The sequence below is a fragment of the Anabrus simplex genome, chromosome 1, assembly GCF_040414725.1.
Source record: "Anabrus simplex isolate iqAnaSimp1 chromosome 1, ASM4041472v1, whole genome shotgun sequence".
NCBI lineage: Eukaryota > Metazoa > Arthropoda > Insecta > Orthoptera > Tettigoniidae > Anabrus > Anabrus simplex.
Genome location: NC_090265.1, coordinates 1440845303 through 1440871487, shown reverse-complemented (window position 1 = coordinate 1440871487; position 26185 = coordinate 1440845303). Strand labels below are relative to the sequence as shown.

General features: G+C 38.5%; 1 protein-coding gene across 1 annotated transcript in view; it reads right to left on the bottom strand.

The window, feature by feature from the left end:
• Positions 1-26185, bottom strand: part of LOC136860514 (protogenin) — a 606373-nt gene that overhangs the window by 69388 nt on the left and 510800 nt on the right. Inside the window, exons 14-15 of the mRNA XM_067138762.2 lie at positions 19607-20011; positions 7427-7614 (exon numbers count right to left, since the gene is read on the bottom strand). Coding sequence (XP_066994863.2) covers positions 7427-7614; positions 19607-20011 — 593 coding nt within the window. The remainder of the gene's footprint in view (positions 1-7426; positions 7615-19606; positions 20012-26185) is intronic.

The following is a 26185-nucleotide window of genomic DNA, read 5'->3' as shown; positions in this document are numbered from 1 at the left end:
ATGAAGATGCGGCCAGTTTGTCCGATGTACAAGGAGCTGCAGTTGTTACATTTGAATCTGTATATTCCAGATTTAGAAAAAGCATTAGATTTATTTAGTGATTTAGAGTTGTGTAATATATCAAGATTTCTGTTATTGGTTCTAAAAGAAATGTTCATGTTGTGTTTTTTAAGAACATTAGTTATTTTATAAGCATCTTGAGTGAAAGTGAAAGTAGAAAATGCAGTGGGTTTGGTTTTGTCTTTTAATAACGTAGTTTTAGGACGGTGATTGAATGTGTTGATGATACTGTTTATGAAAGAGTTGTTAAGGCCATTAAATTTAGCGATATTACGGATGGTGTTCAATTCGTTATTTAAATCTTTTTTAGACATAGGGGTGTTGGAGGCACGAAAAATTAGGCTGTTATAAGTAGCATGTTTATGTGCTTGAGGGTGTGAAGAATATTGCCGTATTGTGGTTGCTATTTGGGTTGGTTTTCTGAAAAATTTGTAAGTTAAAGAAGAAGGATGTCTAGTAAAAGTTAAGTCTAGAAAATTAAGAGTTTTATTGTGTTCTGATTCAAGGGTGAATTTAATGTTAGAGTCAATGTTGTTGAGAAGAAGTAGTAGTGTAGAGGCTGATGTGTCATCAACATATCTGGCCCAAAAGAGGATATTAGAGAAATTATTATTATTATTATTACTATTATTATTATTATTATTATTATTAATTTTTGTGTTTTCTAAGAAGTCGAGGTATATTTCAGCTAGAATGCCTGAAGCTGCTGAGCCCATGGCTAAACCATCTTGTTGGTAAATGGTGTTATCAAAGGTGAAATAATTATTGTTGAGAACCAATTTTAAGATAGACATGAAGTCCTGAATTTCTAGTTTACTCAGATTACTGAATTTGTTTAAGTTGTTGTTTATTATGGAGAATAATTTGGAAATTGGAATACTAGGATACATGTTTACGATGTCAAAAGAATGGAGAGAAAAATTTGGTTGGATGTCAAAGTTCTTTAATTTGTCGATTAATTCAGAACTGCTTTTGATAGATTTGTTGGATAAAAATCGAAAGTTTTTTTGTGAAAATGTTTGCATGAATTTAGAAGTATTATATAAGGGACTGGGTCTTTAATTGATTATTGGGCAGATGGGAATGTTAGTTTTATGAATTTTTGGAAGGGCTTTGGCAGTGGGTAGGCCGGGTTCATGTTTATTAATTTAGTTTTTTCTTGATCTGTGAGGAGAAAGGAAGTGTTTTTTTAAGGTTTGTTGGAGCAGGCGTTGGATTTTAGTGGTTGGGTCTTTCTTTACTATAGAAAAAGAAGAGTCATTGAAGAAATCTTTAGTTTTAGCTATGTAGTCAGTTTTTTTTCCATTATGACAGTGGTGTTGCCTTTGTCAGATTTGGTAATGATGAGATTATTGTCATTGATTTTCTTTTTAAGATCTAAAATGAGTTTAATGTCATTAATTATTATTATTATTATTATTATTATTATTATTATTATTATTATTATTATTATTATTATTATTTAGGGAAGTGTTTTTGTTATTATTAATGAAGGGTTTTTTTTTTTCAAAGTTTTCTTTTTACTTCATATCTGATTTCATCTTGTTCTTTTGTTGGCATTTTGTTAATGGCTCAGATTCAATTATTAAATTGGTGGCTATATTGAAAGTGTTGAGGTTGGGCCAATTGTGTTTGAGGCCCTTAGAAAGAATTAAGTTTTCATCATCACTCAGAGTTGTTTTAGATAAATTGACAATGGGAGGATGGAATTGTTGAATGGTTTTGGAGGGTGTGTTAATGTTCTTAATATGATATTTATGTGAAGAAGAGTTGTTCTTTAAAATGTTGAGATTTTTCTCAAGGGTTTGTTGCTTAATTGACAATTCATGAAACAATTTATTAACAACTTGAGATAGCGCACTGTGCATATACGTTTTTCATTTGTTTCCAGTATTGCGCTTTTTACCATTTTTCTCTTCACAATTGTTTTTTTACGTCAACTGTTCTAAACAATCTAGAAGATCCTAGTTATATATTTCAATTATATTGAATTGTATTATATGTATATATATATTGAAACGGGAACGCCCTACGAGCATTCACGTTTCATTCTCTTATTATGAGGAGCTCGCTAACACCCGGCCGTAAGCATTTAAAACTTGCGCCGAGCGCACAGGCATAGTGGGAGCTGCAAACAAGCTCGCGATGTTCTAGAACACCGGCCAAGGACAAGCGACGTCACGCAGAAGGTTCCTTCGTGTTCCATAGCATTGCTGCATGAACGAAATATAATATCAATATTTCAATAACATCACCTTGCAGGCAGGAATAATGAACGCTGCTAGCCGAAATTTCGTGTCAATCGGTGTGAAGATGGCCAAGATAAAAAAAATTCTTGGGGCCCACATGTGTAGCCACGCCCACCGGCCTTCGGCAATATAAGCGAGTCGCCAGCCTGGGGTAAAGCAGAGAGAGTGTGCGGTACGCAGCAGCAGTGTGCTGTAGGCAGTGAGTGAATGGAGTCGGCAGTAAGCCGTGAGTTTAGTGAGTGTGTGCAAGTAAGCACGTCGCGACATAATCGTCACTCGGTCCGGCTGTATACTTGAGTTCAGAACGTTCGTGTTAAGAGCTTTCTCCGTGGCCTTGATTTCATTTAAAGACTGTGTTTCTCGCATAAACTGTGCCAGCCTTGATTTCATTTAAAGACTGTGTTCTCGCATAAACTGTGCCAGCCTTGATTTCATTTAAAGACTGTGTGAAAACAGCGATAGTGTTTCTAGCCAGCCTTGATTTCATTTAAAGACTGTGTTCTCGCATAAACTGTGCCAGCCTTGATTTCATTTAAAGACTGTGTGAAAACAGCGATAGTGTTTCCAGCCAGCCTTGATTTCATTTAAAGACTGTGTTTCTCGCATAAACTGTGCCAGCCTTGATTTCATTTAAAGACTGTGTGAAAACAGCGATAGTGTTTCTAGCCAGCCTTGATTTCATTTAAAGACTGTGTGAAAACAGTGATAGTGTTTCTAGCCAGCCTTGATTTCATTTAAAGACTGTATTCTCGCATAAACTGTGCCAGCCTTGATTTCATTTAAAGACTGTGTGAAAACAGCGATAGTGTTTCCAGCCAGCCTTGATTTCATTTAAAGACTGTGTTTCTCGCATAAACTGTGCCAGCCTTGATTTCATTTAAAGACTGTGTGAAAACAGCGATAGTGTTTCTAGCCAGCCTTGATTTCATTTAAAGACTGTGTGAAAACAGCGATAGTGTTTCTAGCCAGCCTTGATTTCATTTAAAGACTGTGTTCTCGCATAAACTGTGCCAGCCTTGATTTCATTTAAAGACTGTGTGAAAACAGCGATAGTGTTTCCAGCCAGCCTTGATTTCATTTAAAGACTGTGTTTCTCGCATAAACTGTGCCAGCCTTGATTTCATTTAAAGACTGTGTGAAAACAGCGATAGTGTTTCTAGCCAGCCTTGATTTCATTTAAAGACTGTGTGAAAACAGCGATAGTGTTTCTAGCCAGCCTTGATTTCATTTAAAGACTGTGTTCTCGCATAAACTGTGCCAGCCTTGATTTCATTTAAAGACTGTGTGAAAACAGCGACAGTGTTTCTAGCATAGACTGTGCCGATCTTCATTTCATTTAAAGACTGTCTATCCGTTGAACTGTGTTCATAATAAACTGTGCCAACATTCCCTCTTAAAGACAGTGGAATGCAGTATCGCGATTTCTTTCCGAGGAACCATGTCAATTCCCATCATAACCTGTTCAGAATCACGTATGATCTTAAGTGCCAGTGATAACCTTCTAAAATTTACGACGTAATGGAACTTGGACTGTCATTTATTTCAACAAGTGTATTGTGCTGATGGAGTACAGTGCAGAGACTGTACCCGGTAAATTTAATTTTCTTTATGAAGTGTTTAATCACTGCACCTCGGAAGGTCCTAGATTGTTTTCGTCTTATCCTCGTGGAACTGTGACTAACTTTATCCTTGCTGCTAAAGTGCGTTCAACATCATTGACTGTGGGAACTATTTTGGCGTGCTTCGCCTTAGAGAAGTGTCACACCAGTGCCCCATGACGTCCAATGTGGAAGCTCCACATTTCCCCGTTCCTGCCTCAGGTTCGAGTCATCAACACTAATACAGAGAAAACACCAACGACGGAAGACAACGCCGACGCCGACCGCAAGACGACGCAGCCGCCGCAGGACGACGTCCTCTCCACGCCTTCAGGGACAACTCCACGATTCAGCTGTAAAAGGTGACATAATTCTTTGCATATCTATTGAATAAACTGAAGGATCCACTTAATCATGAATTTTTTTTTCACTACCCTTCTCTCTCACTCTCTTAGCATGGGCCGTACACGCCTTGTCGTTCCTCATGCTCTCCGATAAACTGAAGTACGGGCGTTCCTGTTACAATATATATATATATATTTATGTACATTTTTGCGACCGAAGCAAATACTGGATCATTTAGCTATTCATCAAGTTCAGTCGGCGTTTGAAAGCACAGTGCCTGACGTTGAATATGTCGCGCTGACCTTCGGGAGCTGGCAATTTACTTCAATTGAGCTACTCGTCTTCGGCTTCTGCACGATTTTGCTTCTTCACATTTGTTGGATTGTGTTGTGACTTCGCGCTTGATAGTGTATGCAAGCTGGCTCATTTAACTGTTCTCTGCTTCTTGTAAACATTATGAGACAACGCTGAACTTTGCATGTGCTATGCTGCTGTTCAGAAGATTGCGCCTTGCTTCTTTTAAGTGACTTACCTTCTACTTCTACTGAATTTTACAGTGCCTATCCCCGTTGTTTTTATTTTGCCTCTTCAACTGTTTTTGTGGGGACTTGATCTTTAATTTCTTTCTTACCTATGCATTGTTTTTTGCGTTTTATTCGGCTGATGATGACCCGGATTGGGGTCGAAACTGGTACCGCTTCCACTTATAATTAAATAGGAATGTAACACTACATTTCATATTTATTTGTATTGAATAGGTTGAACTACCTTATTTATTATTTCAATTTCATTCGAAGGCGATGTCGCAGTCAATTAGTAATACCCGTCAACTGCTGTTCCGTAAAGAAAAATGGAAATGAAAGAGGAGAAAATATTTTCATAATGAATCATTATTAACTCGTTAAAAATAAAGGCTGAAGTAAACAATAGCTTTAATTTTAACGCTAAATACTGCAGTTAAGTAAGAATGGGATACACTTCAAGATATGGCAGAGTGCATCATTCATTTCAGAGGTCAGTTTATATTTTCTTGCGTCTGGTTAAATTTTGGAAAGGCTATTATTATGTAAATTTAAAGCGAGAAGGTCATCATTTCTCTACTTTCGCTTGGAACATATTTTCATAATTCATATATTATGGTTAAGTTACGTGACGCTGAATGAATAAGAAAACAGAAACGTTTGCCGCAAAATGCAATTGATCATCTTCAGTACGGTATAGTTTTCTCACTATGTGCACTTGCGATCTCACTTTCTTCGACATTCGAAGGCAATGATGAAGTTGTTTAGTAATAAAAGTACCGGGCGAGTTGGCTGTGCGCGTAGAGGCGCGCGGCTGTGAGCTTGCATCCGGGAGATAGTAGGTTCGAATCCCACTATCGGCAGCCCTGAAGATGGTTTTCCGTGGTTTCCCATTTTCACACCAGGCAAATGCTGGGGCTGTACCATAATTAAGGCCACGACCGCTTCCTTCCAACTCGTAGGCCTTTTCTATCCCATCGTCGCCATAAGACCTATCTGTGTCGGTGCGACGTAAAGCCTCTAGCAAAAAAAAAAAAAAAGAGTAATAAAAGTCAACTGCCGTTCCGTAAAAAGAATCAGAAATGAAAAAAGAGAACTTGTTTTCATAATAAATATGCAAATAACTTGATCTATAGCAGTTGTTAACTTGTCAGAAATAAAGGCTAAGTAAACGATAGTTTAATTTTAATGTTATATACTGAAATTAAATAAGAATGTAATTCACCAAGACATGGGAGAGTACATCACTGATTTCAGAGGAGAGTTTATATTTTCTCGCATCTAGTTAAATCTCAGAAAGGCTATTCCCATATAAATTTGTAGCGAGGAGGTAATCATTTCTCTATATGCGCTTGAAATTTTTCAAGATACATAGACGGTTAGGTTAGGTGACACTATTTGAAGAAGGAAACCGAAACGTTTGCCACAGAGACCTCTGGAGTGATACTATATTTTTTCTAAATGAAATTGAACATATACTATAGTAGGGGCTGCCTGGCTGAGGCGGTGAAGGAGTGCTCGGTTCACCCGGAAGGACGTGGGTTCGAATCCCTGCCACAAAGTCGTAAAATTTAAGAAACGAGATTTCCACTTCCGGAGGTGCATATGGCCCTGAGGTTCACTCAGCCTACACCAAAAATGAGTACCAGGTTAATTCCTGGGGGCAAAGGCGGCCGGGCGTAGAGCTAAACCACTTTACCCCATCACGTGCCGAGGTTAACATTGGTGGAAGCCTTTACCTTCCACTCCTCCAAGGGCTTTCATGGCCTGTATGGAGGCTACTTTGCTTTACTATCAAATAGTATTAGATTCCGAAAAATAACAAACAAGTAAGCCGTAGTGTGGATATCATCTGCAAAAACACAAGTTTTGAACAAAGTGATTGTCGTTTCATACTGATTTTTTATGTGTATGGGGTTTTCCCCAATTTTTACAAAAAATCATATATAACAATAATCCGCTATAGCGTGTAAATCTTTCGCCGTTATGAATTCTCGCTATAACGGACTTCTACTGTATATGAATATGAGGAGATTGTCCACATCCTTTGAGTTTCCACTTTTGTCCTTGTCTCCTCTTTCTGTTGCAACATCTTCCAATGCCGACCTGACATTGAGTCTATTCTTCTGTGTGTCCTTTCCATGCTTCCTATTTTTGTATATATGACTTGATCTGTCACTTGGTTTCTTTCCATTATAAATATTAAACTGTTGGGTTACTGTTCTCCTTTTATGTCTAATCTGTGTTTGTAGATTTTTACCACGTGTATTTGTACTTATCTTTTTGTTTCTTCTCTTTCTCTGTGTTCATCTGGATATCTTCTCATCCTACACTTCCCTCATTAACTTGAGAATTCTAATAAAGCTCATCAAGAGCACAGTTGAAATGGATGTAGAAGAACTAGGAGTGATGGAGAGAAAGCCTGTCTGTTTGAAGACAGCAGTATACAAGATGTGGAAGTGGTTCTTCCTCCATATATTGTCCATTCTCACTACCAAAGCATAGATGATACATCAATATATTTAAAATGTCAATAAGGCCAAATATCCCAGAAAAACACCAAAGCTTGTTAATTTAACAGAATATTTTAAAACATTCACACACTGTAAATACCAAAATGTAGTAAGATTTTGTCTGTTACAACTGAACTCACTTCTGTGTTTGATTGAGAACCAGGTACCCTTTGCTGTTTCCATTCAGTAGCTGGTTGCGAGGTGTCCTGGGTGATCGATACTAAGTAGCTGTTTATGATACCATTTGTATGTACAGGCTCCTTCCAGGACACTCTAATGCTGGTCTTGTTGAGAGGTTTCCACTGAACATCCTGCACAACACCTGGTACTGGAAATAACACACTCTCTCATTATTCAATAAAACAGATCAATGTAAATAATATTTCTTCATATATTACATTAAGAACTCTATTCATTAAAAAAAAAAAAGAAGAATAGGAAGAATTTCTGGAGAGACTGAAACAACATATTCCATTTGCTGAAGTAGGAAATGTGGAAAATGAATAGTCAGTCTTCAAAAGGGCATTTGTAAGTGGGGCAGAGAGTGCCTATGGCAGAACATCGACAAGAGTGGAAAAAAAAAAAAAAAAAAGAGAGACACCATGGTGGAATGATAAGGCGAGAGAAGCAATGAAAGGAAAGAAGAAAACATGGCAAGAATGGAATATGAGATTTTTTTAAAAAGCAAAAGGAAGGATCTTGATAATAAAAGGAAAAGTAAGAAATTGGTTACGAGAAGACAAGTTGGGAAGAATTTACACAAAAGATGGAAACAGATGGGGCTGGCAGTAAAAGAATGTATGTTCAGTCCGTCAGCGATTCCGCTGGTGGGATCCTCAACAGCTCTGCCATCAGCTGTCATAGATGGCCTAGGCATCACTGAAGAGGCGTACTAGGGAAATGAGGAGTGAGGTAGTTTCCTGTTGCTTTCCTCACCGAGCCAGAGTTGCTATTACACATCAGTCTGCCAAGCCCACTGCAATGCTTGCATCAACCGACCTTATGAGCAACATTTTCACACCATTCATAGCAGGGACTGGCTGCATAAGGAATGGCATTACTAGCATCGCTCATACCTCAGTCACTTTCATATTGTCAAAGCCAAGGATAAGACAGAGACAGATCAATGGAAGTAACAAAATTGCTCTAGCCTATACCAGAAGACATAGTGCACTGTAAACACTAGGTCCTGCCAGCAAAGGCTTAGTAAAAGAATGCTGTATGGAATTATAAAAAGAAATAGGAGAGAGAGTTTATACAAAGCTGATGAAAGAGGAAGATGGTGAGTTGATAACACATCCAGAAGGAATAAGGAGTATTTTGATGAAATGTCGAATGTGAGATATTGTGCAGAGGAGACAGTAGTAATATGGTGTGATGACTCAATATGAATCAGTGGCAAGTTAATGTAGAAATGTTTCTAAAATTCAACCTCAATATACATCATACAGCATTAAATCTTGGTAGATTCTGTGAAGAAAAATCATCTGAGGCAGCAGGTACTCTCCGATATAAAATTGATAATTATCTCTTTATATCATACTCCTATGCCTTTGCTGGCGAGATGTAGTGTTTACAGTGCACTATGTCTTCTGGTATGGGCTATATGAAATTTGTGACTTTCATTGACCTGTCTCAGTCTCATCCATGGCTTTGACAATATGAAAGTGACTGAGGTATGAATGATGCTAGTAATACCATTCCTTATGCAGCCAGTCCCTGCTATGAATGGTGTGAAAATGTTCCTCATAGGGTCGGCTGGTGCATGCATTTCAGTGGGCTTGGCAAACTGATATGTAATAGCAACGGCTGGCTCGGTGAGGAAAGCAACGGGAAACTACCTCACTCCTCATTTCCCTCGTACGCCTCTTCAGTGACACCTAGGCCATCTATGACAGCTGTTGGCGGAGCTGCAGAGGATCAAACCAGCCTTTGGGCTGAATACCCAACATACACACATCATACTCCTAATTCAAATGTTAATATTTTCACACAGGGTGGTAAAAATTAACAGAACACTTAGAAAAATACAAGAATTTCAACATTACCTAGAGGAATCAAAAGATATTTTTTTCTGTGACTCTTTAAGGTCATAAAACTTTTACCTTATAAATGATCGGCCTACTAGGAATAATGCCCGTCTAGAGAACATAATCACAAATGTTCATAAAAATAATCTAAAGTATGGGGTCACAGAGCATCTGTTGCCTGACCATAAAGGTCTCTGGCTTAAATTTCCATTTGCAAGTAAGGGAGCATATAATATAAAGCAGATTCCGATTGCAGAAACGGTGTTTAGACGATGTCTACGGTTAAACAATGCCTACATATGGCTGCTGCATTCCAGAGACGTTATTTATCACTTAGACGCTGTCTAAAATAGATGTTCAACCGGCCATGTTTATACATCTAGAGAAAGGAATTTCATTTTATGGATCCGTATTGAATTTTGATTAAACCAATTTAAAATAATAAGCGAGTTATGCCACCTTTTCAATACAAATTAAATAGTTTGTTTAAACACTGCCGAGAATACTGTTTAACCTCAAATGAGAGGAGTGAATCACAATCAGAGGTTATGTGCCATGAAACATGTAATTTGTATTATCATGCTGAGACGATTCTGGGAAGAAGTCCGGCTCCACGGCTAAATGGTTAGCGTGCTGGCCTTTGGTCACAGGGGTCCTGGGATCGATTCCTGGCAGGGTCGTGAATTTTAACCATAATTGGTTAATTTTGCTGGCACGGGGGCTGGGTGTATATGTCGTCTTCATCATCATTTCATCCTCAACACGTGCAGGTCGCCTACGGGCGTTAAACGAAAAAAAAAAAGACCTGCATATGGCAAGCCAAACTTGTCCCCGGACACTCCCGGCACTAAAAGCCATGCGCCATTTCATTTCTGGGAAGAAAGATTAGCTCGATAGCCACCCTGAGGGTCGCCCGCTGCGAAATCGCAGCAATTCATTTTAAATGTACCGGGAGGTAGAGCTTAAAATAAGATTTCGCTTTTCAAGAGAATTGTTTCTTGAGACTGACAAAGGGACAGACCGGTAATTGTCAACTTTACTTAATAACAATAAAAAATCTTCCACCTTTTCGATACTTATATTTGCATTTAAGCAAATTAATTAATCATAGACAGTACATGTTTCGTTCCTTTTTAGAACATCTTCAGCTGTTTTATGTTGCTTAGGTGAATTAACTAAGTATTTATCTTTTTAAGAACATCTTAAACAGCTACCTTGTTTTTATTAAATACTACGTAAATTTAAAATAAATTAAAAACAATGTGGATGGTTGAATGGGGTAGTGAAATGAGAGGGAAATAGATCTACTTATAGTTAGCCTATTTTAAGAAAACTATTTCTATTCATTTGAACAGATGTTGTAAAAAATGTTTCCAGCACTTTTATCGCTAAAATATTCCGCTTGTCTTCCAATCAAAAGTTTTTGAAAAAATAACTTTCCTTTGTCACTGTTCTGAATATTACTAGGTATTTTCTTCATTTACTTCCTCCAAGGTGGCTGCTGTTTGTTTTAAATTTAGAAAAGGTCTCTTGTCTTGTCCTCTCATTTCACTACCCTCATTCAACCATTCACATTGTTTTTAATTTATTTTAATTTATTTTAAATTTATGTAGTATTTAAGAAAAACAAGGTACCTGTTTAAGATGTTCTTAACACATTGGAGACGCCGCTCGTAGAAACTACGGGAGCGCTAATTAATTGCTGCTGACGGAGCTCAGAGAATCTACGGGCACGATTTTACTGTAGCTAAAAAATTGTAGCTGCCGTTTCAGCGAGCTGTGACTTCACTAGGATACTGTTGAATGTTTCTGCAAGCATAAAATATACTAGTTATGAGCATATGTTCGGGAGTTCTTCTTTCAAGGCATTGATAACTCAGCCACGTTCCTACATAACCTAAGGCTGCGTTATCGTTGACTCTCAGCCGTGAAATGGGCGGGAAAGTACGTACGGTACTTGCGGACAGGAAGAGTGTGTGTTCGAGAGGCAGACTTGTTTGTGTATTCTTGTGAATATTCAGCATGTCTAATTCAAGTGTACAAAATAACGACAACGAATCCATAAATGATGTGCTTATGGAAGACACGACTTCTGAAAATGAGGATGAGGAATACAATTACACACTACGTAAATATGATGATTCTGGCGCTTCAGGCTAGTAAGTGCAGAACATGAGCTAATTTCAAATTAGTGTGAAGTTTAACATAGTTTTATATTGCTTCCTTGAAGTGGGTTCTGTAATATTGTTTTATACCGCTTCCTAAAAGTGTGGGTGCTTCCCGTGTACCTGCAGCAACTCGATGCAATCCCGTCGTCAAATAAAGAACAGTGGGAATGCAAATTCCTGGTTGTAAACAAGGATACCGGTGCCAATTTGACCAGTTAGGTTAGAATCTGTATTAGTGTGTTTCAGTAGATGTGCCCACAAAGTAAAATTTCGAAATATTAACTGAAGTGGCATCCATAGATGCGTCAGATTATTTTCTTGTTTGTAAAACATATTATACCGGGCGAGTTGGCCGTGCGCGTAGAGGCGCGCGGCTGTGAGCTTGCATCCGGGAGATAGTAGGTTCGAATCCCACTATCGGCAGCCCTGAAAATGGTTTTCCGTGGTTTCCCATTTTCACACCAGGCAAATGCTGGGGCTGTACCTTAATTAAGGCCACGGCCGCTTCCTTCCAACTCCTAGGCCTTTCCTATCCCATCGTCGCCATAAGACCTATCTGTGTCGGTGCGACGTAAAGCCCCTAGCAAAAAAAAAAAAAATAACATATTATATTCATAAATTTATATTTAAAAATTGCTGTACTATAATGATAATTAAAACTAATTTTTGTGTAAAGTATGATCTTTCTATGCATTCCAAAAGTTGTTATATTCATGGCTTATCCTAGCATTGAAAGATTTTCGAAAACCATTAAAAATCCTGTGATTTCTGGAGGGTAGCACATTGAATTATGGCTGTCTCCAATGTGTTAAAAAGATAAATACTTAGTGAATTCACCTAAGTAATGTAAAACAGCTGAAGATGTTCCAAAAAGGAACGAAACATGTACTGTGTATGATTAATTAATTTGCTTAAATGCAAATATAAGTATCAAAAAGGTGGAAGATTTTTTACTGTTATTAAGTCTTTGTAAATAGGATTTGATACGGCATGTGAAGCTAATTTCTTATAAACTGTCAATTTGAAAACAATTCTCGGCAACCGATATATTTTATTATACATGGGGTAATTTTCATGGAATTATAGGTCACTTCGACTACATGCATGTCAGCCCAAAGTGTTTTAGCTAATTAAATGAGGAAAATATCACAAGAGTGAGGTAAAAATTAATGCAAACAGACAGGCAGAATGAAATTTTAAACTGCAGCAGCATTATAGAAATATTTGAAAGATTCTTAGTTAAAATAATCTCTTACTAGAATGTAAGTTGCCCCAAAAGAAGTAAGATAGTAAATAATATAAACAATACAACAAGTAAATGTGGGTTTAAGTGGTAAACTCCCTATAATTCAGCCATTAAAAATCTAATGAAACCCCTTAATAGGAAATCTAAGTATGGTAGTTTAGAAGATAAGGATACGTACACCAACATAAAGCAAATACTGCATATAGGAGGGAAATTAAATTAGTAAAATTTAGAGCCAATGAAAACTATATTATAAACTCTAAACATAAGTATAAAGAAAATAGACAGGAAGGAACCAGTACCCACCGGACCAGATGTACTGAATCATTTTATTGTGAACTCAATACAAAATATTGTCAATCCTGATAATAATCAGTCTATAGACAGGGAGAGGACTCAACCTACAACTATGTCTAACAGTCCTCGTTATGTTCGGTAACCAGCAGCACCAATGAGGTCAATTAACTGAGAGATCAAAGTTCACATGGGAAAAGGTTACAAAACTGGGTATTCAAGGAAGGGATTTTCCAGAGCGTCTGAAGATTACAATATTAGTTCCAGTTTATAAGAAAGGGGGTAGAAATAGACCAGATAGCTACCGACCGGCAGCACTTGTTCCAATCTTATCAAAAAAAATAAAATATTGAATGAAAATACAACTTACAAAATACCTTGAGAGCAACAACTTAATGAATGCCTTCCAGTTTGGTTTAAGAGCAGGAAAATCAACCACTAAAGCTGCAGAATGTCCCACACAATTACTGGTGCCACATTTATTGATCACAGCAAAGCTTTAGATACAGTATCACATGAAATACTAATCTCTTGTATATATTAATGACTTTCCTGGGAACTTATCAGGCAAGTTTGTACTCTATGCAGATAACATTACTCTCACAACAGCAGATAAAGAATAAGAAAATGTAGTTACTAAAAGTAGGGAGAGGGTTCAAGAATCACTGGCATGTTTGAAGGGGAATAAATAGGTCTTAAACACACCACACCTGGCAAATTGGAGACGGTTAACTGATGATGGTTGTGAAATAGGTCTTAAACTCAAAAAAATGGAAGAAATTTTATTTTATCTAAGCCGTACAAGTAGGGAGTACAACAACAAGTGCGTGAAAAAGTCAACATTCCATTTAGACTCAAACCTAAGATGGAATGTTCATACACAACTACTATTTAAACTGTCCCGAGAGATAGTTTTATTAAGGAAACTGAAGAAATATGTTAGCAAACCTCAAATAATACCTGCTTACTATGCTTTCTTTCACATACACCTACAGTATGGAACAATAACGTAGGGGAATTCCACGGGGGATCAGGATGTTTTTATATGGCAAAATGAAACAAACAAGTGCATACAGGGAATTTCAGACAGGCAATCACATAGGGCCATTTTCCAAGAACTGGGAATAATGACTCTTCCCTCAATATATACTTACTAACGCATAATGGACATTAAAAACAACCTGATTAATTACCTATTATGGAAGAAGTTACAACAACATAATACAAGAAGAAATGATAAAAAATACTTCCAATGTTAGATTAAAGAAAACCTAAAAATATCAGAACTGCACTAGAATGATACTCTTTACAAGCTCCTATTCGAATTAAGAGATATGTAGTTGAAATCCTTTCAAAAGTGAAAAGCTGGCTAATGCGAAACAGCATTTACAGTATACAGGAATTTGAAGAAAAATTAGTGCACCTCCATATAAATTAGTAAAGATGTATATATTATTTGTAGGTACAGCTTAAAATACACAGTTCAAAAAAATTAGGGGAACATGTTTTGTAACGTCTGGTACGTGAATGTTAATTTGGTAGATGGGGTTCCAATGGTCGTACAGCAAACTATGAGACCTTAGCTACTCAGGGTATGTCAAATCAAAGTTATACTCCATCTGTAGGCGTAGCCATGCATTAAACTGTCAGGTGACACCTCAAAATAAAGTGAATAGCGCTGCGTCCATGTGCCCTTGTGAGGTACACAGACTACTGCGGTCATTTGAGCATGTTGTACATCAACCAGCACATCCCACGAGACATCTTAACGAGGTTCAAGTCGCAAGGGCCGTCACTTTGATCCAGGAAGTACGGACTTTCTATCGTGTTGCTGTGGATCTCAATGTCTCTCCGTCAGTTATTCACCGCTTGTGGAATCGCTACAATGAGACAGGCCAGTTCATAAGGAGGGTTGGACAAGGTCGCGGACGTATGACAACCCTACAGGATGACATATCCAACCATCTGTGCGTTGCAGTGTCGTTCAGCAACTTCCAGAGAACTGCAACAAGACCTCATGAGGGTCACTGGAGTCACAGTATCTGACCAGACAGTAAGGAACAGGTTAAGAGAAGTGTTTTTACAACCCAGACGTCCTGTTCGAGTGCCTCGCTTAACGGAGCAACATCACGCAGCTTGCCTTCTGTTTGTCCATACCCACGTCAACTGGCAACTTGGCCAATGGAGACCTGTGTTGTCCACAGACGAGTTCAGATTTCCTGACACAGCTTGATGGATGTCAACATGTATGGAGACGCCGTGGTGAGCAGTATGTGCCAAATGTTGTCCAGGAAGGCGACCAATTCAGACAAGGTTCTATGATAGTGTGGGGTGGCATCAGTATCGATGGCCGTACAGATCTTGTCGTTGTCTATGGTAATCTTACCGCTGCGGGGTACATCGAGCAGATACTGCTACAGCATGTGTTGGTTGCTGCATATGGTGTTGGCCCTGAATTCGTACTCGTGCATGACAATGCCAGGGCTCATGTAGCACGCATCAGCAGAGCTGTCTTGCGAGAACTGGACATTCAAGAGAAAGAATGGCCAGCAGTGAGTCCCAACCTTAATCCCAAGGTGGGATAGGCTTGACAGAAGTGTTCGTGGGCATCCTGCTCCACCACAGATTCTCCAAGACCTCGAACAGGCTCTCATTGAAGAATGGGACCTGATATCGCAACGTGACCGCCGTCGACTAATACAGAGCATGCCACGTAGGTGCCAAGCCGTGATAAATGCTGGTGGAGGACATACACCATACTGAAGCTCTCCAACTGTGATAAAAATCCACCCTGGAGGACTGTTATCACTTTGTTTTTGCCCCTATTTGGACATTTCTGTTTGTGTTCTGAAAATGAACGCAAATCCATCGATGTTCTTTTGTATATTTCAATGGTAAAGAATAAAGGTTCAGTTGGTAATATACCTGAGTGTGAGGTATTGTTTTGTGGAGCATGGCATAGTTCAAAAACATGTTCACCTAATTTTTTTGAACTGTGTAGTTAGTACAGTATATATTCCAAGGGAATGAACAATGTTTAATAGTATACTGTAGTATAGTCATGATTTTTTAAATGGATTGTTAGACTTTTGTCTATGCAGGCCCCGTGGTGTAAGGGTAGTGTGCCTGCCTCTTACCCAGAGGCCCCGAGTTAGATTCCTGGACAGGTCAGGGATTTTTACCTGGACCTGAGGGTTGGTTCGAGGTCCACTCTGCCTACATGATTAGATTTGAGGAGCTATCTGATAGGGAAATAGCAGTACCGGTCTAGAAAGCCAAGAATAACGGCCAAGAGGATTTGTTGCGCTGACCACATGACACCTTATAATCTGCAGGCCTTCGGGCTGAGCAGTAGTCGCTTGGTAGGCCAAGGCCTTTCAGGGCAGTAGTGCCATGGGAGAGGGGGAGTTAGACTTTCTTCTATTACAATGAACATTGTTTAATGACAATTTCTATTCTAATTCTCATAATATGTAACTTTTCCTTGAAGCGACTCACTACATCAAAAATCAAACTTTTGTTTTCCATACTGAAAGCGAATTTCACCTTTCATTTCTTAATTGTCAATCAAACAGAATGTCTAGATCACAATTCTCTTTTTTAAGGTAACTTAGCAATTTATATATTTATTGGCACAGGCCAGAGTAAAGTGTAGCTTCCACTGAAGTTGCAGTCTCATCCATGGCTGTGACAATATGGAAGCTGCTGGGGTATGGGTGGTGCTGATTGACATTCAGAGCACAACCAGTGTGTCTGAGTGTCATGAAAGGTGTTGCTCATAGGGTTAGTTGTGCTACAATAGCACTGTCTGGCCCAGTGAGGAAAGCAATGGCAAACTACCTCACTCCTCATCTTGCCTAGTACGCCTCATTTTGGTACTGCCATTGGTTTTTGTGGTTTCCCTATAACTGCATAGCCTTTGGTGATGCTATTTGAGAACCCAACCAGCCTCTGGGCTGATGACCTAACAGACAGACAAAACTACTGTCAAACTTCTCACACAGAAATTATAATTTAAGTTCTACTCATCCAGTTGCGTTATTTCATATCCAAATCAAACTCCGTGGCACAACATCCCCGAGGGGCCATGGCATACTAAGCAACCGCTTCTCAGCCCAAAGACCTGCAGATTATGAGGTGTCGTGGTCAGCACGACAATGATGAAGAAAAAAGGAAGGCGTCTAAAATAATTACTCAACAACTTCTCTCAAAACTACTCATATAGGAATATATGAAATGGTTTATTAACCCCTTAGCGTCGCAACCATTTAAAGAGCTTTCTACCCAGCGGCCAGATGAGATTTCAAGTACGCGCGACGGAAATACATTGATTCACTTAAAGTGTTACTACAAGTATAAGAGTAGCCCGATATTCACGAAATTTGGAATTCCTTATGACAGAACTAAGTACATGCAGATAATTACATAATTGTTTCACATTTCGTTAGTAATTTAGTTCCGTGTTATACTGTTCGAAGCACTCTTCGAGACAGAGAACCATGTCACTCTTCTGGCAGCAGTATACTGACGTCTTCTTTTCGTCATGTTTTGAACACACGATACAACGTCTCTGAGATTTGGATTTCTCACTCTTTGGTGCTAATTTCCTGATAAAATGTCTTTCCTGCAACCTTGGAACTGTATTATCTGATGCGCGCCGGCCTTGAATATTTCTTTCCCCGCTCGAGCAAGCGTATTTTGTAAACAAACCTTTCACCAGCTGAACCCGATAAGGCAATTGCTCAATATTTATCTCTGTGACCTGTGTGAATATTATTAGAGTATTTAGGTATCATAATTCACTGCTGAAAACTTCCCTTTGACCTGTATAATTATCTATAGTCTCCTACAAGAAATTTCCAAGTACTGTTTCCTCCTTATCGTCACTGTCATAATTTACCACTGTCACAGCATCTATTTCAATATCAGTGCTGCTCATACTGTCACTACTACTTCCGACTAAACTTTCATCTGAATTATACAATATTTCAAGCACGTTACTGTCAGTCAAATGACGGCTGAGCGCAGTGCGTGACATGGACTGATGAAGCTTCAGCGAGACCGAAAGCAGCAGGACGAAACTGAATGAGGGGAATAACATTTATGACGAAACAAATCAACTCGATACATATTTCAGATGAAAGGTCGAGACATCGTCTTTCAAGCGAGATATATACCATGAACAACTGGTTCTCGTATCGTATGACAGGAAGCAGCACTAACTCAAGCCTACACAGAGCGCTCGTGGAGAGTTACGAAAATATTACAAGCCGAGAAATAAAGACAATATGATAAATAAACCGCACTCTCAATGTACTAATAGAGCAAAGAATATCACGCGAAAAGACAAACTTCTCGGATCATCATTTCTTTATTTTATTCTGTGGGAAAGAATAAAGCAAACAGACTTTTTAAAAAAAGCAGAGAATGGTGCTCAGACTTACCTGACAGACGCTTAACCTCGTAAAAACAACTACATTATAACGATTTTCAATTCTTATTTACAACACTGATAAACCCGAAAATGTCTTCTTGGAAGCAAAACAATTTGCATATCAATAACTCCAAAACTCTTCTTGCTATAGCTGTAAATGTGAAACCATGTATGGGTCTATACCACGTATAGAGGTCGGCAGCTACGGAAGAAAAGAGGGTCTATACCACGTATAGAGGTCGGCGCTGAGGGGTTAATGTTTACTTGACTGTATGCCAACAGTGGTATATTTGAATCTGAAGGGAAGCAATAATCAAGAACAATACAAGGACTGTTAACTATCTTGACAGTGAAATATCGTATCTCTTGAACCATTTTTCAGAAAATTCAAAGGCTATCGTATTATTTATGACAAATTTATCACCTTCATTTCAGGTGCTACTCATCTTAAAGTGCTAGGTACTGTATATGAAATACTGAGTCCAGTACCTACACCTATACAAATGTAAAAACTGGGGAAGGTACAATTCCATATAATAAACTGTCTTTATAAGTTTCCTACCAACAAAACTACAGATATTTACACACAATAGGAGGAGGATCAATTACTATTTCGCCAACCCAAAGTCAAAACAAAGCAAACCTAACCTACATAACCTACAGCATGAAACCTACCAACACTAACAGGATTACTCAGAGTACATTTAAAATATATGTTATTTATTACTAATCTTGATTATGTCTGCACACATCAAACTAATAATATTGATTACACCAACTGAATCACTCATACATGCAAACAGGCATTTCAGTGAGAACGGAGAAGAGTAATTACTGACGGCCAGCAAAATTACCTGAAAATACGTAAAACAACAGTAGTCATTTTGAGCCATTATCACAACATATAAGCTTGCAATTTCAGTGTAATAACTAATGCCGGACTCTGCATAAGAGGGTTTGATCGTTCTATAAGATGTCGACTGTGAAAACCTACACCATTACATGATGACATTCCTTGTTCAGTGACCGGTAGTCATAGTAGGGTAGTTTCTGTTAGGTGCAATGTAGTTCTTTTTATTCTATTAATTTCTTCTGAAAAGCAATTCAGATTTAAACATACTGGAAACATAACTAATGTTATCACTCACCATCCTCCATTGTGTGACATTCAACCTTCTGACTGTATGGACCAAACTGATTTTGACGATCATGTGTTCGGACCTTGAACTCGTAGAGGGTATAAGGCTTGAGACTGCTGATCTCCACACCAGATCCAATAGCTCGAATATAGCTGACGGTACTGTTTCCACCACGCTGAATTACTGGAGCATAGGTCACATTGTAGAATGCAACATTTGAAACAGGAGGAGGAGTCCATGTGAGATTGATGGCATTAGGAGATGTTGGCACAGCCTCTAGGTAACTAGGAGGAGAAAGTTGAGGCAGACTAGGAAGAACTTCTGTATCTGGCAGAGTGTACATCGTTTGCACACCTACTTCGCCATCTCCTTCTCCAAATCCCAATACATGCACCTCATACCATGTATTGGGTTCTGTAAAGTTAAAGAGAGTTTCTTTCAATAACAACCAAACAAACATTAGACAGAATAATTCAGTTCTGCATATTCATGCACATATAGTAATGTTAAGTTTTAATTATTATATCAGTTAATGTAGACAATTATTTAAACTAGAACATTTGTAATGACAATGTTTTTACCCATACCATGTGAAATTCTTATTGTGATGTTTTAATTGTATGTTATGACTGTCAGCTGAAGATGACCTTCACAAGGTCGAAACCGGTCCTGTAGAACAATAATATATAAATATATGTATTGATTAGGTGGAAGCTTCAATACTTCATATTTGTTCATTCCCATTACCGCTTGAGTCCTACTATTAGTTTTCCCTTTCTTTCCTGTGAAAGAGGTTTGTGAGATTTAACAATTTTGGTAGAGCAGACCACGAATTTACCAAATTTAGGGCAGTCTGAGACATAAGTATCAGAAATTCCAGCAGAAACTAAGTCCATTTTTTACTTCATTGAGCCACATGCTTCCAGACTTGTAGCTCCTGATGAGCGATATCTTCTTCATAAGCCCGCCGTTGTCCATTCTATGTTTAATAGTATGGTTGTTTTTTGTTATAATTAGTGTTTTTGACAGACTGAAAAGCTTTAAAGTTACATCAACATCCTCAAAAAAAGTTGTCTCTGAGGATCAGTGGTGGAGTGTCGGTCTCCGGCTTCAAACCTGGCAGTAGTAGTTGGACTGTCGAAGATCTCTGATGACACATTTGATTTACTCAACATAATTCATTAAAACTCAAGTCATAGGCGCCCAAGAGAGATTCATTTTTCTCTGCCATCTAGTAGGCCTCGGCTAAAACGGAACATGAAAATTGATGAGCTGGCAGCCAGATGGCATCAAATTAAAATACCAGCACATGGTAGCTGAGGCCATACAATTATAATCCTCAAAAGAAATCAGGTTTTAAACAAAATTATTTTTGAAGTCCGGTGTTCCTTTAAAAATACTGAGTTTAAAAATTTGAATTTCCTGTAAAAGACAAATATTCCATAATATATTTTTGTTTCAGCTGTTGGGAAATACTTATGCTGGTGTGCTACAATTGTCGCCTTGCTGTCTCCTACCAAAGCACAATCAAAAAGGTACCAACAAGACGGAACTGCCAGAGTTTAAACCTTTCAATGTGATGCTTTAAGTTTATTTTTCTGTTAATGAAGAGGCTTTTCTAGCAATTAAATAATTGAAATAATGACTAGAAGTGTTAGTTAAAAAGTACATACCGTATACAGCAAAACCTTGATAAGATGCTGTCCAAGGGACTGCACAAATACTGTGTATTAAGCAGGGACAATCTAAGCAATGTAATTATGTAATATGGATGTTTCTCACTGTAAAGGAGGCTATATACTGCTGTATCATTTTACTGAAATACAGTAGTAAAATAAAATACACTGCAACATATTGTAGATACACTATTATATCTGCCTGATGTCACGGCTGCAGTGACTGAATGATTAATGTTATCCTTCTTAATGCAGATGATGGAACTGCTAATGAATCAGTCTGTTTCTGGTTGAGATTAGTATTTTCACTGAGTTTTTGCAAAATTTCAAATTTATTTGATAAGGTAAGCACTTTGCTTTCACACTAATAATTGCAGACAAGCTTGAATTCACTGAACACTATTGAAAGGCAATCTTAGAACTGTTCAGGTAAACCAGTAAGGGATGTGAAGGAAATGCCTCTTCTCTCACTTCCTTGTCCATGATTTCTACATTGGCATTTAACAATGTAACAACTCAGTTCCAAGAAATGCTACACTGGCCTCTCCTTACATCTACTGTATTAGTCCATCTGTGCACTCTGCACACACTGCAGACTCCCTATGATGACTGTGATGTCAAAATGTTGACATACTCTACCTTTACAAGAAATTAAAATCAGTCCGTATCGACAGTTTTCACTTTACAAAGCCTTTAACTCCATATAAAATATACAGTTTTCTTTAGGCCTTCGCTACAAATTAACCAAAGAATATTTCCTTGAAAATAGAGTGTCTTAAACAGGAGTAAAGCATGGTATATAATGGGGTATTTAATAATGGCTTCCCTATAGGAATGACTAGGGAATGGGCAGAAAGTGTGTTCAGCATAGTGCAATAAACTGTCTAGGTTTTACTATATTTTTGTATCTAATACCAGTTCAGGATACATCAGTAAGTTCTGGTAGATAAGGATGTACCATACAGATTAGAAGAGTAAGTGTGCTATCTGACATTGTTCATGCATTCTCTCATGAGATGGCTCTTAGCCCTCTTAGTGCTCCAAGGATTGCGCTGATATTTTACAACACATTATTTCATCACGCTTCATGTTAACGCTTCATCCCTGGAGCCTTGGGATACATTTGCTATCCCAATTACACTAACAGACGAACTATCAAATTATCTTCTCTTCTCTTTTCATTAATGATAAATTGCAGTCTGTTAGAAACCTACGGCCAAATGCAGAAACGGTGTTTAGACGATGTCTACGTTTAAACAATGCCTAAGTATGACTGCCACATTGCAGAGACGTTATTTATCACTTGGACACTGTCTAAAACTGATGTTCAACCGGTTATGTTTAAACACTGCCGAGACCACTGTTTAACCTCAAATGAGAGGAGTGAATCACAATCGGAGGTTATGTACCATGAAACATGTAATTTTTATTATGTTGAGACGATTCCGGGAATAAAGGTTAGTCCGACGGCCTCTCTGTGGATCGCCCACTGCAAAACCGCAGCAATTCATTTGAAATGTACGAGGAGGTATAGCTTAAAATCCGATTTCACTTGTTTCTTGAGACTCACAGAGGAACAGTCCAGTAAATCTCAACTTGAATACAATTCTTGGCAACCGATATATTTTATTATGCATGGGTGATTTCCATGGAATTATAGGTCACTTTGACTACATACATGTCAGAATTACTTTTCCCAATCGTCAGAGCCTGTCACATACATCAACCGGGAGGGATTCGCTTATATTTACTGCCAAGTAAGCACACATAATAGTGAAAACTAAAAAGTAGGTTTATGTGGTTTTTATATATCATCGTCGTGCTAATTCAGATAAGTTTTCGGCAACTATGAGATAGTAAAAGGCAAATGGTGGTGATGGTGGTCATATTGTTTAAAGAGGAGGACTGGGGAAGATGTGCCGTGGCCATAATAACAGCCCAGTTTTTGCCTGGTATAAAAAGTGGGAAACTCCGATCTCCAGAATGCCAGTTACATCTATATGGCCCGTACAACATATTCGGTTACACATTACTATTGTTTCATCTTGCCTTCATCGAAACTATTTACATGTTGATTACGCTCACTGTAACAATGTTATAATCAAAGCTACACTTTCCCATACGGTAGCGTGTCGCTTTAGTGTCGATAATATTATGTTAATTTCCACCGAAAGCGATATTATTATCTGTGGGCAAGTCATGCTCATGCTCAGCCATATTTGAGTAATGTGTAGGAAGACAAACAGCTGACTGGCATTCGACGCGCACACCGACAAATTTCATTGGTTGAGACAAGCAAAGAGTCACATGAAAGACATTTCTGTCTCCATTTTTTAACCAATATTGAAACTTTAAACGACGTCTAGTGAAACACCAGCTGAACAATGTTTATGCAATGGAAGATCGTGATCGATTTAGACATTGTTTAGGTAGACGTTGTCTAAGGCTTAAAACTAGTCATCGTTTCTGCAATCAGCCCTTACAATTGAGTACTGTCTGGTTTAACTCTATGAGGGGGGATCAAATATAAACAGGATTTAATTATCTATTTAAATTAATTTATGGAAAAACACAAGGCAAATACAATTTATTTTTCCACATAGGTTCCTACTTTGGAAATGAACTTTTCCCCAGCGTATGGGCTGCTTTCTGATGCCCTCATCGTAAAAAGAACAGGGTTGTGTCAGCAGCCAGTTGGCACGAAGTCTTCCACACTCTCGTCTTTTTCAAATCGTTGCCCTCCTAGAGCTTCTTTAAGCGGTCTGAACAAATGGAAATCGCAGGGCGATAAGTCCAGACGGTAAGGAGGATGATCAAATGTAGTCCAGTGCATTTCCTGCAGCTTGGAGATAGAGCTGCAGTATGGGGCTGTGCATTGTCGTGGAGGAGGATGACTTGTCGAATCGGTTGGTCTCAACTTTTGCGGCGATATGCCTTGGAGATAGAAGATTTAATACAATATGTCAAAGGTGACGAGAATCTAATTGTGATGGGAGACTGGAACGCAGTGGTAGGCCAAGGAAGAGAAGGTAGCACAGTAGGAGAATTTGGATTGGGACAAAGGAACGAAAGAGGAAGTCGGCTGGTTGAATTCTGCACTGACCATAATTTAGTCCTCGCCAATACTTGGTTCAAACACCACAAGCGACGGCTGTATACGTGGACGAGACCTGGAGACACTGGAAGGTATCAAATAGACTTCATTATGATTAGGCAGAGATTCAGAAACCAGGTGTTGGATTGCAAAACTTTCCCAGGAGCAGACGTGGACTCTGACCACAACTTGTTGGTCATGAAATGCCATCTGAAGTTGAAGAAATTGAAGAAAGGAAAGAATGCAAAAAGATGGGATCTAGACAAGTTGAAAGAAAAGAGTGTGATGGATTGTTTCAAGGAACATGTTGCACAAGGACTAAATGAAAAGGCCGAAGGAAACACAGTAGAGGAAGAGTGGAGAGTCATGAAAAATGAAGTCAGTAGGGCTGCTGAAGAAATGTTAGGAAGGAAGAAAAGATCAACTAAGAATCAGTGGATAACTCAGGAGATATTAGACCTGATTGATGAACGACGAAAATACAAGAATGCTAGAAATGAAGAGGGCAGAAAAGAATACAGGCGATTAAAGAATGAAGTGGATAGAAAGTGCAAGGTAGCTAAGGAAGAATGGCTGAAGGAGAAGTGCAAGGATGTCGAAGGCTGTATGGTCCTGGGAAAGGTAGATGCTGCATACAGGAAAATCAAGGAAACCTTTGGGGAAAGGAAATCTAGGTGCATGAATATTAAGAGCTCAGATGGAAAGCCACTTCTAGGGAAAGAAGACAAAGCAGAAAGATGGCAGGAGCATATCCAACAGTTGTATCAAGGTAACAATGTAGATAATTTCGTTCTGGAACATGAAGAGGCTGTTGATGCTGATGAAATGGGAGACCCAATTTTGAGGTCAGAGTTTGACAGAGCTGTGAGTGACCTAAATAGGAACAAGGCACCTGGAATTGATGATATTCCCTCTGAATTACTGACTGCCTTAGGAGAAACCAGCATGGTAAGGTTATTTCATTTAGTGTGCAAGATGTATGAGACAGGAGAAGTCCCATCCGATTTTCGGCAGAATGTTGTTATACCTATTAACAAGAAAGCCGGTGCTGACAGGTGTGAAAACTACCGCACTATTAGTTTAGTATCTCATGCCTGCAAAATTTTAACACGTATTATTTACAGAAGAATGGAAAAACAAGTTGAAGCTGAGTTGGGGGAAGATCAATTTGGCTTCAGAAGAAATGTAGGAACACGTGAAGCAATCCTGACTTTACGTCTGATCTTAGAGGATCGAATCAAGAAGGGCAAGCCCACGTACATGGCATTCGTAGATCTAGAAAAGGCATTCAATAATGTTGATTGGACCAGGCTATTTACGATTCTGAAGATGATAGGGATCAGATACCGAGAACGAAGAATTATCTACAACCTGTATAAAAATCAGTCTGCAGTGATAAGAATCGAGGGCTTTGAAAAAGAAGCAGCAATCCAGAAAGGAGTGAGGCAAGGCTGCAGTTTGTCTCCTCTCCTTTTCAATGTTTACATAGAACAGGCAGTAAAGGAAATCAAAGAGAAATTTGGAAAGGGAATCACAGTCCAAGGAGAGGAAATCAAAACCTTGAGATTTGGCGATGATATTGTTATTTTATCTGAGACTGCAGAAGATCTTGAGAAGTTGCTGAATGGTATGGATGAAGTCTTAGGTAAAGAGTACAAGATGAAAATAAATAAGTCCAAGTAATGGAGTGCAGTCGAACGAAGGCAGGTGATGTAGGAAATATTAGATTAGGAAACGAAGTCTTAAAGGAAGTAGATGAATATTGTTACTTGGGTAGTAAAATAACCAACGACGGCAGAAGTAAGGAGGACATAAAAT